Source organism: Anomalospiza imberbis, chromosome 1, assembly GCF_031753505.1.
Source record: "Anomalospiza imberbis isolate Cuckoo-Finch-1a 21T00152 chromosome 1, ASM3175350v1, whole genome shotgun sequence".
Taxonomy (NCBI): domain Eukaryota; kingdom Metazoa; phylum Chordata; class Aves; order Passeriformes; family Viduidae; genus Anomalospiza; species Anomalospiza imberbis.
In genome coordinates, this window is record NC_089681.1 from 120,069,034 (window position 1) to 120,087,809 (window position 18,776).

An 18,776-nucleotide genomic window follows, 5' to 3' on the forward strand; every position below is an offset into this window, starting at 1 on the left:
CAATACACACTTATAATACAAGACCTGGGAAAGCCAAGGTCCCTTATAGCTCAAATCTCCCATCTACTAAACAAGCCAAAGCATGTTTGGATTGGTGTTTGGGATCTCTACCCTAAAAGCTGTTTCTGTAACAAAAAAGAGTGATGTGAAGCAATCTACCTCTGAGTACTGTGATGATACTACCAAAGCTCCACTACACCCCACACCAACTCCATCCTCATCTGCATGGCTTTGGTTACATCCTTCTTGTTTCCTCCCCGGGCATGCTGCCCCGAAAATGCCTGTGATGTGCAAAACATACAGAAATGGAGCAGAGAACCTGCTGGCTGCTCCCTGCTCAGGCCAGTCAGGGCAGCTTTGTACATAAAAGTACCTCGACACCGTGTGCCAAAAAAACCAAAAAGCCCTCTTCCTTTAAAAAAAATCAGGTTCACAACTCTAACTCAAAAAACGGGGCAGATCAGAGTATCAAGATAATTCAGTATAAGGCATTTTGCTACAAATGTAGACTGTTTTGAAGAGCACCTCGTCATATTAGTATTTGTTAACAGCACAGGCTTGCCTGAATGATCTGACTTTAAACCAGAATTGGATACTCTGCTGGTATGCGGAGGGCTGTGCCCTCAGGCGATTCAGTAACGTGTTCCAAAAGCTCAAGTTATAGAACATTAGCAAATCCTAAACAAGTTTTTTTGGAGAACATTATACTCCTTACGCCATCTCAACTTTCTGCATGCCAAGTACCGCTTTTCCCACCCACAAGCGTTTTCCTCAGCAGCCTGTTGCCATGGCAATCCTAGCAACTGCAGGACAATCTCTTCAGAAAGATTTCTGACAGCAGCTGTATCTGCACACTTCGCACTCCTCTTGTCAATGTAATTACAAGTTGCAGAGATGCCGTTATCCCCTAACAGCTTGCTTCAAACTGTGATAGCTGGCTTTATTTCATGCAAGCACACATTGTTACATTCCCACACGACTAAACCACCGTAATATGTCTGCCCTGGTAGGCAAGTATGCTTTTGCAATCCATATTTGTGTACAGTGAGGTTTTAATAGGGATAAATGAAGAGGGGATGGCTACAAAAAGCCTCGAGGACAAGCCCATGGAAATTACACGGATGCTAAAACAAGCAGCACTGCAAAATCTGCTTAGAGGCCTCGTGTCCTGCAGCCTTCACTTTCAACAAAGCTTTTTGGTATCTTCTCCTCTATTTACAAGCTGCTACCCCTTCCTTTTCAAAATCTTGCATTAAGCTACATGAGAACAATCTGTCTCTGGAAATCAAATGAGGAATGGAAAGCTCTCCAAGCAGCAGCCCTACTAATGAACGGTTTTCTATAGATTCATGTCCTAATTCCCACCACCACAGCACGGACACACACCCACATGTATCTTCTTCCTATTGAGTACCAGTACTACCTGATGCTGAAAAGACAGGGATTAAAATTCATATTTTAGATACTCACTCCCATCTTCTCATATACTCCCATCCCAGCAACTAAACTGATCAGATCACTTATACCAAGTGTCCTATGACATTCCGCTGTCATACTTTGGGCCAAATATGTGGTTTTCAGTAAAATTCTGAGCTGACAGCTACTCAGAGTGTTTACTGAAATTATTCATTCAGAAATAGGGAAAGGCCAGAATTGGCAGCCACCAGTTTCATCATAATATCAAAGAAAAAAAGGTTTAGAAAGAGTGGGGAATGCACTCAAGACCTTTGCAGGATATCTGGGAGAAAATAATCTTTTATTAACAGGGTTTTCCTCTTATTGCCCTACCACTTCTGAAAACAAACTAGTTTTGCTGAAAACTAAGAGTGGAAGGTATCAGGTCTGGAAAGCTACACAAAGAAAGCAAATTAAAAGGTACCTCAAGCAATAAAAACTATTAAAGATTTTTTTAAAAATTTAAAAATAGAAAAAATAAGCAAACACAACACTCCAGGGAATTGACAACAGATTTTCGTCTGTTTTAAGTAATCACATTTAGCAGTTTAGGACCACAGGGATGAGGCCATGCACAAGGGATCTTGGAACCACTTCTATAACAGTGATGGATAGACCAGGCAAGCTGGACAAAGCTTCCTGCCTCCTCCTCCGGCAGCCTCTGCTCCCAAGCCATGGGCTAGCGCAGCATGGGCAGTGCTAGTGCCCATCCCTGAAGAGGCTGTGAAAGGTGTCCCAGAAAGGGAGACTGACATTAGCAGACCTTGTCCAAGAGTCACCAGTGTACCTCAGAAGGGCTCAAAGCTTTTTTAAGTCCTGTTGCCATCAGCTCCTGAGCCTTTCATGCTCAGTGCTGGCCAGGGGCAACAGGGTTCTTACTCCCACCTGCTATTTTCTCTTTTGACCAGAAGTTTGCACAGCACCCAGGCATTCAAGCAGCTCACAGGTGCACCTGAATTTATCATGGGTTCTGTGACCAAGGGAGGTGGTTTTTTTCCTCAGAAGGGGAAGAAGCAGAGGTGCTTTGTTTCCTTGGCACCAGAAAGAACTTGGGTCAGACAGAAATAGACCTGAAGCAAATAATACTTGAAAAATCACTTCCCCAGCACAACCTGAAGCATTTTTGACAAAACTATTTAATTTCTAGAGTATGCCCATGGCAACAGGTCAGACAGTCCTTCCCAGCCTACCCTGCTTTCAGTTAAACAGAATCCTCTGGGGAACACTGTACTGGTATTTGGAAGCATCTGTTACACATCTAAATGCTTTAAAATTTCTTACTCACCTGGTCACACCTGTTTAAGTTCAGACCAACTGGTACCTGCAGTGCCCAGAGCCTGTACTTCTCATCAACACTTGGACATTGCAAGTTTGGTGGAATTTTAAATGTGTTTGGTCTAGTCAGAATTTAAGTCTTCCCACAGTCACTGATACTGCTTAATGAGATAACATACAAACCAGTGGAGATTATGCAAACCTCCTACAGAAATGTGCACTGACAACTACCAGAACATAAGCATGCTGCAGAGGTGAGAATCTTCCATACTAAGGCCAGATGCCCTTCAGAGGAAGGAACTGAGCGAAATCTCTTACAGTGGCATCTGTCTAAAAGCTTACTGACAAAACTTTAAGTAACAGAATAGATCTCTGGTGGCAACTTTTTTCTCTAAAGACTGCAATTAAGAAACAATATAGAAGACTTTCTTCATGACCAGCAATGTAATCTAATGTTTCCATGCCAAAGGACCTGTCTAGACATGAGCATTTTAAATAGGAGCTACTAGCCCTCTGTATCAGTCTCCTAATGCTGATTAGCAGCTCTTTCAGGTCATTTCCATCAGTGCTCACATGTCGCACAAAGCCTACCATTTTCATTACACAGGAGTTTTGAAATGAAATTACATTTCTTACCAACCTTAACTATCGCTCATGAATCTCTTCATCAAGAGGTACAAACAGCACTTTGTAAATATGTCATGTTTGCCAGTCTTTTCATCACAGTTTTTTAAAATTACAGGTCACTTGAATGTGTATCACACATTATTCACTGTTTTAAAATTCATTCACGTAGCAGGTTTCAAAAAGAGAAAGATTCATTTATTACTACCATTTTGTATGTAGAACTGACATATAATTAAAAACTTCAATTAAACAGTTCCTGCCTATTCACTGCTTTTTATCTCTTGCTGTACCAATATCTGCCTTCAGAAAAACAGCCATCATAAATTTGGAAATTAAGGAAATTAGGAATTTGGAAATAAGGGGAAAAAAAGATAAAGAATGCCATTATGAAAATATAAGCATACCTCAAACTGGTATTTGTGGAATGGAATACAGATCTTATTTTTACATTTTCCTGTAATTATCCTCAAAGAACTATGAAAAAAAAAAAAACCAAACCAAAAAAAAACGCATTTGCCATCTTATGTCTCATAAAAATATATGCTAATGCTTCAAAAACATAAAAGCTTTGTGACTAGAAAAACACCAACACATTACATAGCAGCCTCACATGGCTCTTCTCTTAATGTGTTTCTTCAACATTTTATTGACAGTAACATCTCCATACACATGACAAAGGAAGATAATAAATGTGCAGGTTTGTTTTCTTTCTTTTCCAAGGAGAATGTAGAAAGTCCTTTACCAAGTCCCTTTCCAAGAAGAAAATTTTAATTTTGGCTTAGTTTGTTATAGGCAAGACCACCAGTAGTTCACATACAAAGCCAAAAGCTGCCATCATCCTTTTTATGCTTGTCATAGAACTGCTACTAAATATGTCCTTGTTGTCTTCTCAAGAGTATTTTGTCCAGCACGTTCAACATTACAGGTTTTTAAAAGATCTTTTTCACTTCTTGAGATGGAGCAAAGAACCACTTCTTTTAAAAAAGCATTGCTCTCTAGTTAAAGAAAGCCCATAATGCATACTGGACAAAGAAAGAGAATTCAGCATTCTGTATATTACCTTCTTGTAGTACTTTCTGAGTGTTAAAAAAAACCAAAACACTGTTTCCATAATTTCACTGAATGTGAAGTGCAGCAAGACTTGCTCGCACAAAATAAGCATTTTCTTTAGGAGAGTCAAAAGTACTTAAAGAGAACTTAAGAGAATATAAGGCACGACATATTCAAAGATCAAGTAAGTACCTTGAAAAATAATTGCATAGAATTAGAGCTTTTACATCCAGGTAAAAAACCAAACTCCACGCATACACAAACTACTTACCTTACTAAAGCCAGGTTTGCCAAAGGCTGCATTAGTCTGAGGACAAGCTTTTGTCAACGCACAACTTGTTTTCGAGAAGCCATTACATCTGCTGACATTCGAAGTGTGGAGAGAGCATACAAGTTATTAGCTGTCATTTTTCATAGGTGCTTGATGGCTTATAACAGCCAAAAAGTAAATCAAAACAGTCACACTGCTGTTGAGACAAGTAATGCCCCACCTTAAGTTTTCAGTCTTTATAATTTTAGGTGCACTCGCAAGCCTGCTCTCATTTTCTTCCAAGAGTTAATGAATCAGATCAGGACAGGTAATGTACCTTAGAGAATAGTTTACAATGAACATTTTTAACAGTTTCATTACCAGCTAGCATTACGCAGATCTTACTTTTCAATCCTTCCTCACAAGCATGCATCTGGTATCCATTCTCTTTCCCTCCTTAATCAGAGGAGACAGCTGTTCTGGCATACTCCTCATTCTCTTTACATGAAAGACTTGGGTTTTGGGTTGGCTGAGAGAAGCATGGTTTCTCCTCTTATAACTTAGTATCTGAACCATTGTAAAACAAGGTCAATTCCAGAAATATGGCTTTTGGTAGACAACATTCTACCAGTAATTCAAAGAAGATCCAGAGTTCAGAGCTGGAAAGAAAATACCTGTGTAACTGAATATTTTGATAACCTTAGAAGCACACTCCTACACTCTGTAACTTAAAATGTTAAATAAAACACTCTGACTGAGTCTCAATGCCAGAATAAGAAGACAAAGGAGAATTACCCATGATTATTAAATCTAAAAACCCGCACAACTTGTTTATTAGAAAAAGTTATTCCATAAGTAGAATGAATAAAGTTTGGTCCACCTCCCCAAATTCCTACTGGGGACAAGACAAGCAGCATTGCCTCCTCCAGTTGGCTCAAAGCTACACAGATTCTGACCAATATGCACACACCAATTAGCCAGCAGACCAAAGAGGAAAGGCAACCTGTGGTAATCCTTCTGCATTTCCCCTCTCCCTGCTGCAACCCTCACATTAAAGAAAACTGTTCATCATTTGGGTATTTTTACTTTTTCTCACTCCCCCCTTCCAACAACCTCCTGCCCATCTACATAAAAATTGATGCTTTTAGGGCAGGAGATGCACTCCCAGCAGGACTCCAGCTGACTCCTGCAGTATTCTTCAGTCAACAGCAAATATTTTAGCCCTCAATTTATTTATTTTTTGACCTACCAAATATCCAAGAAAGCATAGCTACAAACTTACTTGTGTAACACATTCTCACTCATCATGTATTCATTTGATGAACAATTCTTTTTGACATTACAGAAAAGAATAACTGATTGCAGTTTGAAGGGGAACAACAATACTTGAAATTCTGAAATCTGAATTAGATTCTTTTTATTTTTCCAAAATTAAATGCTATCTTTTGTTCTCACATATACAGAAACCTGCTGGGTGAGGGAGGATAAGATTAAGCACCTCAGTTAGAATCAAATAATTTTGAATGTGCTCAGCCGTGTGTAACAGGATGCTTTGCCCAGAATGGGGTAAAACAACCTGAACAACACCCATTTGCAAAGTTATCCGTGCTGCTTTTGGTGCTGAATAATGCTGAAAGCAGACTGACTCATCAGCTCCAAAATTAAACATCCGAGAGTGAGGTGAAGATGTAGCTGGCCTGGTAAAGTGCCTAACAAAAGAGCAAAAAGTGATACTACTGATAACTCATCTGAACCTCTTGGACTGACACAGCTGGCCTGGAGACATCTGACTGAGCAGTCCCAACCTTCAATGGCAGGGTCTTCTGACATCCCCCTTCTTGGAGAGTGTGTGGAGATCCTCTCTTGGGTTGGGGATGCCCCTCAAGGTTATTCCTCAAGGATGAGCAAAAGAGATTTGCCTACAGTCTTTGGTATGAGTCAGTAACAGCAATCTCTACTTATTGCTAGCTTTCCCCTAATTGCTTCAATCTTGTTTAAAAATAGAGAATTAGACTATGCTAATAGTTGTAGCTTCTGCCTGCGGAGTATATAATTCTGATTAATTACTGATTAATTTCTGAGTAATTAATTTTAGTCTAATAATTATAATAATAAATATTTTATATCAATATATCTGGTTTGCCATCTTCAATTCTGCAGAACAAAGTTGTACAAAGGTTCGATTACACCTGGATAATCCTTTAGACATGAAGTGTTGACTCAGTCTGGGGCTAAGATTGGATCCAGCACACCTAGACTCCTCTCTGAGGAGTTCAGAAAACAAGAGGGTCCTTTCTGCACCTTGTGACTCGACTAATAAAGTTTGTGTGAGGTTCCCATTCTGTTTGTGACACAGCATCACGCAGGTGACAGGTTATGGCTGAGCCTGGGAGCTTCTCTAGGGAGGTAACTGAAGGAGCCTGTGGATCAGAGCCCAGCCATGCCAGACATGGGTACAGTGAATGCAAATTCAGAGCTAAAACCAGTGTTAAGCAAATAATGATTCCTTCTGCCAGAAGAGAGACGTTAAATGCTCCAAAGCAAGAGTAGGCTTCAAGGCAAAAATAGTATATTTAGTTACAAAAAACCCATAACAGGTACACCTGTGCGAGGTCTTCTAGACTGGAAAACCTTTGTTGTTTTTTTCAATTATATCTGTGCCAAGAACTAATGCTATCCCTACTTGCATGGCTATAAACTACTTCTAGGGAGGCTCATACAATCATGAGACCTGCCAGTCATTTAATATGCACAACATGCTGCAAAGACACTGACAGCTTGACAAAGTCACTGCACGGATGCCATCACTGGTTGTGAATTCACACGTGGTATTCCCCTCGCTCCCGAGACTGAGACAGACAGATGTGGTTTATATTCAGCAGCAGAAGCACACAGAACAGGGAGAAGCTCCTGGCTCTCCACTTAGGATCACTGAGCAGTGTCCACTATCCTAACAGCCAAGGACATCTGAGCCTTTCCACAGGATGATCAAAACTAGTGAAAAAATGCTGTTGTACACTCTAGGAATGTTAGAATACTGGAAAAATACTGATTTGAAGGCCAGCTATTTTAAAAATAAGACATGCTTAAGCACTGCCCAGGGCCTGTGCAATTAGGCTTTAACAGCTTAGAGCACTCATGTGCATGAGAACAAACCCTTTTCCCTGTGCCTGATCCCTTGGATTAGGGTCAGAAACAGTTAATGCTTCCAGCTGAATGACAGATATACACCCACCCAATAAATCACACAGATGAATTGGTAACTTATCTGTCCCAGGATATTTTGTTCAAAGTTCATGGCTGCTCTCAAGAAAACAAACCACCAGCAAGTACCTGTTAAACCCAGCTCTTTATTTAATGAACACTGCTAATGGCACATGTACTAGCATTTTCTCTCTGCTTTTATAAATAAAAAAAATATTTTCTAACAGATGTATAAAGAAATGTTTGAATAGAATTGGAGGTTGCAATATGGATCCTGCAAAACGATTCTTTGTTTTTTAGGACAAATTCAAATTTCACTTAAGATATGACATCAGTGTCCAGTTTTCACAGGCAGCAATGTTATGAGATATACTGTACCTGGATTTTCATGTATAGACATCAATAAAGTTTCAGAAAAAAAGCAATATGCAAATACTAAGTCAAAAACCTGCCTTCTTGTAAGGAAAGCAAGTTTTTTTTCTTGGACATCATCAACGTGAGTGAAAAGCAGTCAGAACTCCTAAGCAGTATTTAATGCTATTTATATGTTTATGATCTAACCTGTTTTCCAAATAAAAAGGATATCGCTAAATAAATGTAATAACTTTTTATATCCTTAGAGTGGAAACAGTAAATAAGGTAAAGCACAGCATATTTTTTAAAATTACTTTTATAAAACCTGTTTTTGATTATCAATGTACAGTTTAGTAGGACTGAATTTTGCAGAGCTAACATTTAAAACAGACAAATATTGTCAACTCAAAATGTATATCAATATATTATTTCCTAAAAGGTATGTTCTCATTATCAAAAGGAACACAAAATAAAAGTTTTTGTAACTATCAGAACCTCTCTCTTTAACAATATTTTGCTGTGAGAAAGCTCACTTCTGCAACACACACAGGCATTTCCAGTACTGCATTCCCTTATGGGTATAGTAACAGGGGTAAGTAGGAAACTAGAGTAAAATTCCACTACTAAGCTTGTGATAATCTCTTTGAAAAATGGATTTTTTTTTCACTTTTCTTTGTGAATGTTACTTGTATTTGCTGGTTTCTTGTGATTACATTGTGAAAACCCCATTTATTTTCCTAACCAAGCAGAGGATGTGTAGAATGGATTGCTTGCCAGGACCAGAAAAGGGAGCTCAAATGAGTGCTTTCATTTATTGGGCGAAAGCAGCATGTAACTGTAGAATTTAACAGTAAAGGTACTTTAAAAAACATTAATTAGACACTTTTAAAAACATTAATTAGACAGATGTATCATGCATTTAAATTAAAGTAACAGATTAGCCTCTCTGATTGGCATCTGTAGTAATGGCAGTATAGGTCAGAGTTAAAGGTAAAAGGCTCTCTTAAAAGTGAATCTTCACACCACAGGTGATATCTGAACAAAAACCAAGTTGCCCTGCAGTAAATGCCTTCAAACTCACCTCTTTTCCTTTGCCCATCGGGCACATGGAGGCATTCTCTCCAATGGGAAACAAAGCTCTGTAGGCTTCTCCCAGCTCTTGCTGTAAAGTCTCAGTACACACACCTCCTGTAAAGCCTCCAGTCCAAGAGACACCTCCAGGTATTTTTAAGAACAAACTGACTTACACCTCTCTGTTCTCAAAGCAGAAACAGTTAACTCAGGCTCTGCTTTTGCCTCCTAAGCTGCACTCTCTGCCAGTTATTCTGTACCAAGTTCGTGCTGTGCTGCTTTGCAGAATTCATCCACCACACATTCACTACATTTTATATTTTCCTGTCCACTACCTTTAATAAAACACACATTGCCACAGCTGTGAATATGGACAAAGAATGCAAAAGCACATCTCCTTGAGGTGATTTAGTCTGTGTTGGATTAGACATGATTAATTTTTTGGACAAATAAGTTTGTACCAAACAGCATGCAATTATTGCTTTACATGCTATAAATAACATATCCATTTACACTTAAGGTTTTCAGAATTTTAGTGTAATAATTGTTATGGACAGTAACAGACAAACAGAACTGGGAGAATAGTACCACCAGAGAAATCTGGGATAAAGTATACAAGTAGGATCCCTTCATGTAGCTCATAAGTGTGGAAATGGGTTTGCAAGTGTACAGAATGTCATATTTAAAAAAAATATTTATATGATGGCAAGAACAGAGCCTACAGAAGTATGAGAGAAGAAGGATATGTTTGAATTTTATGTCAAGGAGATGAAATCAACAGAAAGGGGAAAAAGATTCAAAGAAAATATTAAAATGTCAATATTAACAGAACAAATCTCACCACATAAAATCCATAACCAAGATGAGTTTAAAGGGCTCTACAAATAAAGAAGATGTATCATAAAAGTCTAAGACATATCTTTTATTTGCCCTCCTACAACCTAATATTTAAACACGAGGTTATTGTCTCCAACCTTAAACTCTCAGAGCTTAAACCCTCAGACCTGCAACCCTCTAAATATGCTTCTCCATTTTCAAAGAACTATCTGTGTAACAATCCTGGAGATTAGAAACAGATTGATTAAAGAACCAATTTTATTATGAGATGATTAAAAATTAATTTCAGCAAAGGAGCAAAACAACAGAATAAATAAATTAATAAATACAGGTTTGCGGGTAGGCACAGAGGAAAATACTCAATGCAATAATGAACAATGTGCCAAATAATAAATATTTATTTGTTAATCTCATGGCTTCTTTGATGGCACTGGATTCCTCTCTTTCCGTTTAGTAGCTTTCTCCATTTTCAGCTGTAACAAAAAAAGACACCAGCAGTGGTTCAAACATTGATTTGCAAATTGGCTAACAATATAATATCAAATGTCTAGATCCAGTCACAAATTTACCAGGGTGATACATGCAGTGGAGAAAGGTACACAACATTATTATCCTAACCTAGCACTGCTCATATTTGCACCACAAAACAAAGGAGCACTTCCATGGCACTGCAGCTCCTCCCCTATTGAAACCAGGCTGCCTTATCTTTGATAATGGCTGTTTAGGTATTAGAGTATCCCTCAAGGCCAGTGTGCCTCAGGAATGTTCAGGATTTATCTCTATGTCAATGAAAGGTGGAGCAGTTTTATTGCAGATGTCTAACAGACACAGTTAGATGAACCAGCACACATAAAACTACATGGGAATGGTGCTGAACCTTCATCTCAGAGCCTCCCCCCTGACCCACAAGGCCGTAACTTCCTCCCATAAGATTTTTTCTACACAACAGGCTCTTGTAGCACTGTAAAATTTATCAACACATACACATTTCACTCTGTCATTTCATAGTAAGACTATTTATCCAAACAAATATATCCATTGGTTTTAGAAGCTATGATTTTTCTCAAGTACTGTTACATTAGTGAATGAAATCACATTTAGAGCAATTATAAAAAAGAGATGCAGAGACTTTTGCTGCTATTAAAAATGCAAAAAAAAAAAAGAATTAACATGCTTTTTCCCATCATCAAATAATACCAAATGGAAACAAGACCTTATTGGGATGTCTACGGATGAACTCACGGCTAAGCAAATGTTGTTGGTCTACACAAAAATGCATTTTAAAACACTTTTCTCTCTTAGGAGGCTTGAGGTTTTTATCTAAAATTTCAATTACCTTTTGCAAAGAAAATAAAATCTCCGGGGGAAAAAGAAATTGAGAAATTTGAATTTGATGTTTTCTATTAACCAATGTAATATTTGTAACATCTGTCCATATTTTCTGATAATTTACAACACAAACTGTTTGGAATTTCACAAAGCTAGAACAGCTTTCTCCTTAACAAACACCTTGTTGCAAGCCAGCAAGCAAAATAGCAAAACAGTTTAGATTTTAAAAGTTAATTATGCAACATTGTTTTACAAAAGAATTCATAAACAGTCGAGACATACTTCAGCTGAGATGGTGGAGCTAAAGGGCTAATGTGAGAAAAGAATAGGTATTTAAACATGTGAATAACCTATACCACAGGGCATTGAAACTAAAGATTGTGTGGTGGAGGAGGCACCTCTGAGTGATACAGATCATCTAAGAAAGACAGAGCAAATTTAGCCAAACTTACACAGACGGTCATTAAAAAAAAAGAGCATTATAAAATTTTATAAGTGAGGTGGCAAACACACAATCCTAAATGTCACAGAGGAGTTTCTGTGACTCTGTGTTGTTGTTTCTTTCTGTCACATAGTAAAATGTTTTGGTTTTCTGTAATAGTTACCCTAAATTAAAATCTGCCTGGTTAAGGTAAATGCCATCCCACACATGACTGACCTCTGAAATCTTGTAGTAGCCCATAAATGTATTTTAAAATTTATGTTAAGAAGCTAGCTTTCTCAGCAATTGAGAAGGAACTATATAATGCATTTATATGCCACGTAAATCATACATTTATAGGGTTTAGACATCCTCTTGTGAAAGTGTATTTAAATTAAGCAATAAAGGTAGTAACTTGCCCGTTCTTGATAGTGTTTTTCAAAGTAAGCCATGTCATCAGCTTCTGATTGTTTTCCATGAGAAACTTGCCCTGTGGCACTTGAACTACCTGAAAAAGAAAACATAAACAGAAAACAAAACCACTTTTTTATTAATGATACTTGTTATTCCATTAGTTAAGTTTTACATTTGGCAAAACCCATTTAAAATGGGAACTCACCTTTATAGGCAAGTACAAAACACAGCATTTGAAACCAAAGAGAAACCTTTTTAGTCTAGGCTTGCACCTACTATAAATTGATTTAAAGGCGTTCAACTGTTATATTAATTGGTAAATTTTTGTACTAAATAAGGGACATAAAATAAGTGTAAGTGATCCATAATCCCATGTAGAGAAAGCTTTCTGGCAGAAGGCAGTTTCACAGGATTGTGCTGAATATGTACAACCCATTCAGATATGATGAGTTTCTAAGAGGAATTAAGAATTTTAAAATCTGATCCAGTGAATATGTGGCACCATTTGTTGCAGTGTAACCATTGATGGGAAAGATAACAAGCACTAACAAAAAATAATTTCAGGTAAAAAACACATCACAAGCAAAAATAACAAGCATTACGTTTTTCTAAGCATTTGAAGGACACGAATGTTGTACTAACTTATCACATAGCAAAGCTTCAATAATCATTTTAATGCCCTGAGCATCTTTCAATTCATTACTAAAATCAATTAATTATATATTAAGTGCTTTTTTTATAACAGTATTACCCTACTTATACATCACCTGCCATTTGTGGCATGGTTTGAGTGGAACTCGAAGGCCCCTGAAATGCTTTTAGAAATGGATGATCCATGCTAGTGATGGGGGTTTCTAAAAGTTCAGCAGAAGGAGCACCTGTCAGAATATAAGTTGAATGGAAACAATAATTAACTCCAGGAGATACAGTCCTATTACACATTCTGGGGTCAAAACAAGGTTACAGATTGATATTTACAACTCTCAGCGCAGACCCCATAAACTAGAGTTAAAAAAAGCATTACAAGGATGGCTTCAAAGGCACTGAGAAGCTTTGTTTCTTCAATTACTACAGTAATGTTTTACTTCCTACACTTCAGACAAATTCAGGAATCCAGATCAGAATTTAAAAAATAAATAATTGGTATGTGGCAATAATAGATAAAACAGTATTTTGGGACAAAACATGTGCGTTACTAAATGACACAAAATTACAGAGCAGAAAAAGTATCAAGACCAACTAACATGTCTGTTAAAAAGCTCTACCAATTCCTTCCTTTTTTTTATGCTGAACACCTATTAACATTTGAGTTTGGAAACAAAAATGCTGTAAATATATAACCAAGAAATACCTGGGCAGTATTAGGCTAAAGGACTAACATAAATAGAACATGGAAGTACTGGGTTACAGGAAGTATTAGAAGTTACAGGTTCTCTCTAAAGGATATGCTGCATTTCAAGCAGAAACAACTGGGTTGAACACCAGAATTGCTGAAAAATAGGGGTTTTTTTTTTTCAATTCACAACAGTGAGTAGGACAATGTGATCCCTTAAAGCCTTGAGGACAGCTGGAAAGGAACAGTCTTTCTGCAGTTCTATTCATCCAACTTGCCTTCAAACTTTGAAACTCTATTTTGATTTAGTGCTTTTCAAAACTTGGGCGGAGAATTAAAATTTCCTCTCAGGTCAGCTGCACATACCTATTCCACTGTCATCGAGCCTCATGTAGCCTTCTGCTAGTGAGCTAAAACCAGTCAGTCCTCCCATGGCAGCGTAAGGAACATCCTGCCCCACGGGCTTTCCTTGGGCTAAGCGCTCCTCTTTCGTTTCCACAACTGTTTCGTGAGAGTATGCTGGCTGACCACATGCACAGGTAAAGCAGCTGTGAAAGCCTGAACACTTGGAACCTAGGAAACAAATAAATGAGTGAGATGGTGATGGGATTTAAGCATCCAGCTGTATGTAAGTATCCACCTGTCTGACCTAGCTACATCTAAAACTGTCATCAAAGCCCCTCTGGAGCAATGGTGTGACCAAGAAATTGAGGAAGTGATGTTGCAAATGTTTAATTATACAAATGACCCTGCTCCCAGCTCACAGTTCATTTTGTGGAGCACGATGAAAAATTTCTTTAAGTCTTTTGTAATATGTTGATCCCATTCATGAAAATGTTAAAGGTTTTTTCAAATTATTTTGGGCACTTCTCAGTAACAGAGCTCTATATTTGGACACATAATACAGTATATGCAATATATACAGAGCAACAAGCAGTTAAGCTTTTCAGTCATAACTTATCTGTCACATTAGATTTATCAACACAGGACAAGACTAATACCATTACATTAAAACAAAACAAGTCCAAAATAGAAGCAATTCTTGGCACTTCACTGCAAAATCTGTGAAGCCCTCAGAAGTGTCTGGTATTTTTAAGAAACACTAGGCAAAAGGCATTATATATATTAATATTGAAAACACTGTGTTCTATGGATTCAGTCTGAATTACCCAGCTGCACATCTAAGATTTTCACATTACTTAGTGCAAATTCTTGAAAGGCTGTCATGTAGATATTTTATGGTTTATTCTGTGGGATATGATTCTCAACCAGCAAAAGCTGTTTGCACTTTTTTCTGTACAAAATAGAGACATTCCATGAAAGAAATTTAATAACAGTACAGAACTCCAGCAAAAAAAAATCTTCATCTTATGTAATTTGAGGTTTCAAACTAAAACATCTTTATGCATTATTTATTTCCTGTGGTTAATAATTACTGTTGTTTCATAACATTAACCTCAAACAACTGCAGCAGTAAGCTTCCTCTTCATCCCTTTTCTAAGATCTTGCTGCAACTCCATTCTCATTTGCATTTCTAGATCCACAATCTCTATGGTCATGAACCACTTTGTTAGAGTGCTAGCAATAGAATTATTTGGGAACAGAGTAGTACTTCCTGTTGACTTGAGAAAAGACATAAAAACATATTAATGTTCTAGTCAACTTGGCAAGAGAAATGGAGGTCAAAGCTTCTCTCTCTCCCAAGCTACCAAGTTCAGGTAGAAAAGGCACGTGCATGCAGCTGAATCGACAAACTGCAAACAGGGTGCTTTCATACTGTCTAACTTGAGGCATCTGTCTCCGTAAGCACCTATCTGAAGCATTCAGGGATTTAAACTCCTTCACAGGGCCTGGGGAAACTAAGGATGTTGCTCTAAACCCTCCTGTGCAAAAGGCGAGGTCTTCCTTCCCACTTTTCATCCTTCCTCAAGGATGAAAACATGTATTGGTGACAAGAGCAGCACACACCCAATAAATACCCTGGGCAGAACGCACACCCTCACACGCTGTTCCCGTTGAATTTCCAGGCAGAGAGTGCCGCAAGCACAGCGCTGACTTACAGGAGGTACAGGGACAGCCTGGCGCCGCGCTGTGCTGGTCAGCGAAGTGCTTGCAGCGGCAGCGGACGGGCTGGGTGCCGTTCAGGGGGACAAACTGGTAGGACTGGCACGGGCAACGTCTCACTCTGCAAGGCACGCTGATAGGGCGCTCCTTGGGAAACACCTCGTAGTCTGTTTTGTGTTGTTTATACCTAAAACAGGAAAGGTAATGACTTCTATAACTTTGTTAGTATTTATCAGAAAACTACCTGAAAGGCTTACTATTCACAAGTTTTGTTTTGAAGTAGCTTTAATTGTACTTTTTACTCTTAATTGTGAAATTTCAATTAAATGCATGATAGCAGGTGGTTTTACATCTATTCATTACATAAATATCACATATCCTTATGTTTCATTTTGAGAGCACTACCAGAATCAGTCTGATCTACATTAACTCATGCCTTGCAGCTGAACTTACTGAGACTACAAAATCATTTTGGTCTCAAAAATATATTGACATTTGCATTTACAAACAGTTGTTACTATTTAAAACCTAACTTTCTCAACCCTTAAACCTTAAATAAATTTGCCAATGTGCTACTGTAATGTGTCTGGGATTATTTCACATTTTCCTGATTTTTAAAAATACTGAAGTGTGAAAGGAGGGAAGCTACCCACCGGTGAGTGCAAAAGCACAGTGTTTCTGGTCCCACAAGCTTACAGTCCATGCCAGCTGGTGATCTCCAGCTCACATACAACCTGTTCTGTAGCCGAGCTGGTAATACTTTCCTTTTGTACTCCTCATATTCCTCAGGAGTAAAGAGCTTTCCTCCATCATCATCACCTACAATTCTGTATGCATGGCATAAAAAAAGCCATAAGAAAATGAAGACAATAAAAGTAGGTTTCTCAGATTTTTTTTTCAAATAATATATAACAAAATTTTTTCTGTAAATGCAAAACAAATCTTGTATTTCATATTACTCTTCTAATAATTTAACAGGATTATAGCTGGTTTTTGGAGAATATTTTTTGAATAATGCTCTTTTTTAAAAATTTGCTCTGATGGACTGAAAACCAGTTCTAAGAGAGAAGGAAAAAATTAACACAGCAAACTACCAGGGGTGCTTTTTGATTTAAAAAAAAAATAATGAACATCAAGGGTCATGTAACCAACCAGCTCTGCCTCAGACTTCTTCACTGACTTCCAGCAAGTCACTTCACCCATCTACACCCAACTGTACTGCTAACTTGTATCAGGAGATTAATCTCAGTCTAATCTGAGTATTCACCTGCAAGCAGGTAACCCCACTGTCATCAAAGCAACAAACAACACATCCAAGTTGTCTTCTGATTTGCAAGAAGACTATGCTGGTTTCTGTAGCTGAAGTTGGTGGAGGCTGTATCCCTCAGTTCAGACAGGCCCATTTGTTTATTAAACTATCACTATGTTCAAATTCAAGGTCACTGAATAGCTGGAACTCTGGAGCAGCACCCAAATTCTGCATTTATGGAAACAATTAAGGACAATAAATACAATATGTAAAATACAATTGAGACTTAACTGCAGCACTTACCTATGCTAAAACCGATTTTATTAATGTCTGTAAATATCTCAGTTATTATTTATTGGATATGCTAAAACATGCCGAATGAGTGATTCTTTGTCAAATATTCTGTGGATTAGTGCACTGCCAGCACTGTTCAGCACCAGAATAACGTGCCAACACAATGCTATCATTTGCATGTCAACCCAGCCAACACCCACTGCCTCACTGCACATCTTATGTAAGAAATACCACTGTGCCTTCCTCTGGTGTTTTACTCGAGCTTTTCCTAAACTAAATTAAGATCTCATCTCAGCATCACGACTGTGTTTATTTTTGTTCAGCCTTTCGAGAGGACCACTGACAAGACTGGCAAAGACACACAGCAGTGTAAGGGATTTGTACAATGCAAAACGTGGAACTCATGATGCACAGAATTCCTCGTATTCTGAAAGAGCAGTACGGCTGGCAGATTATCAAATAATGGTTTGGATTGGACGGGTCCTTAAAGACCACCTAATTCCAGCGTCCCTGCCGTGGGCAGGGATGGCACTGGTAGACCAGGTGGCCTCTCACAGCACATCTCACGCTGCCCTGGATGCGAGGGACGATGCGTGACTTCACCGGTGACAGCCGAGGCTTGCAGCGCGTCCTCACCAGGGCGCACCAGCCACGGCACCTCCGACTGCGACAGTGGACGGCGGGCGGTGCATGTGGCTCCACGAAGCCGCCGCACACCCCGAAGCAGCCAATTCAGGAGGGCCGGAGGCGGGCATCCCTCCGGGAGGAATCCCGGGCCGCGGGCCGGCCGCAGGGGATGCGACAGGGCTGGAAACGCCCGTCCCCCGCCCCAGCGACCCCAGCGCGCCGCCCCTGTGCGCTCACCGCCGGTACTCCGCGTACTCCTCCAGGGCCTGCGCCTCCACCGGCAGCCGCTCCATGCCCGCTGGGCCGCCCGGGGCACGGTGCCGGGGACGAGCAGGCTCCGGCCGCGCCGGGCGGCGCCCGCGCACGGGGTGCGGCGGGCGGGAGGCACCGGGAGGCACCGGGGACGGGCGGGGCAAAGGCGGGGTACAGGCGGAGGAAAGGCGGGGGACGGGCAGGAGAGAGGTGGGGGACGGAGGGGGACAGGCGGGGGAAGGCGGGGGACAGGCGGCAGGCGCCCGGAGGCAGGCGGAGGGGAGGCGGGCGGCTCGCCGCAGCACGCTGCGCACCGGCGGCTGAGGAACGTGCGATGCGGGAGGTGCGTGCGGGCCCGCGGGCACGGCCAGCCCCGCGCCGGCGTGTTGTCCCCGCCGGGGCGCTGTCGTTACCGGGCGCACAGCGGGGCGAGGCCCTGCTTTGTTTTATTCCGGTTTGCGCAAAGCAGGGAGCTAGGTGGCAACCCACAAAAGGCTTGGTCATCAAAACTTTACACTATTGATTACATTTTAACAAAGGCATCGGCATTCATTGGCTACAAATTGCCTACTTTTTCTACTAATTAGTATTCAGCCCCCTATTTGCTAGTCATACCTCTCTCTTGTCACGCTAATTAGTACACAGGCACAGTTCTGCCCATTTGAGTCTG

The 18,776-nt window shown here is 39.8% G+C and overlaps 2 protein-coding genes across 3 annotated transcripts in view; both read right to left on the reverse strand.

The window, feature by feature from the left end:
• STK31 (serine/threonine kinase 31) overlaps positions 1–5,962 on the reverse strand; it is a 28,474-nt gene extending 22,512 nt beyond the window's left edge. Inside the window, 5 exon segments of the mRNA XM_068187703.1 lie at positions 597–678; positions 2,741–2,861; positions 3,648–3,684; positions 4,681–4,766; positions 5,940–5,962. Of these exon segments, the coding sequence (XP_068043804.1) occupies positions 597–678; positions 2,741–2,861; positions 3,648–3,684; positions 4,681–4,766; positions 5,940–5,962 (349 nt within the window).
• Positions 5,963–10,392: 4,430 nt separating this feature from the next.
• On the reverse strand, positions 10,393–18,223 carry FAM221A (family with sequence similarity 221 member A). 2 transcript variants are annotated; one of them, XM_068208771.1, is made up of 7 exons: positions 18,092–18,223; positions 16,338–16,511; positions 15,681–15,871; positions 13,987–14,193; positions 13,055–13,165; positions 12,293–12,381; positions 10,393–10,596 (listed from the first exon to the last, which is right to left on the reverse strand). In XM_068208771.1, exons 1-7 carry the CDS (start codon positions 18,145–18,147, stop codon positions 10,534–10,536), a joined length of 891 nt encoding a protein of 296 aa, XP_068064872.1. In that variant the 5' UTR covers positions 18,148–18,223; the 3' UTR covers positions 10,393–10,533. The 2 variants fall into 2 exon arrangements, with proteins under 2 accessions (XP_068064872.1, XP_068064861.1); XM_068208760.1 differs by lacking the exons at positions 10,393–10,596; positions 13,055–13,165 and having other exon boundaries at positions 12,171–12,381; positions 18,092–18,209.
• Positions 18,224–18,776: the final 553 nt, after the last annotated feature.

Coding starts and splice junctions, on each gene's coding strand:
- FAM221A (XM_068208771.1), bottom strand. CDS start 18,147: ATGGAGCGGCTGCCGGTGGAGGCGCAGGCCCTGGAGGAGTACGCGGAG. Junction 15,872..16,337: donor CTGTGCTTTTGCACTCACCG/GTGGGTAGCTTC, acceptor TTCCTGTTTTAG/GTATAAACAACACAAAACAG. Junction 14,194..15,680: donor AGGCTGTCCCTGTACCTCCT/GTAAGTCAGCGC, acceptor TTTGTTTCCTAG/GTTCCAAGTGTTCAGGCTTT.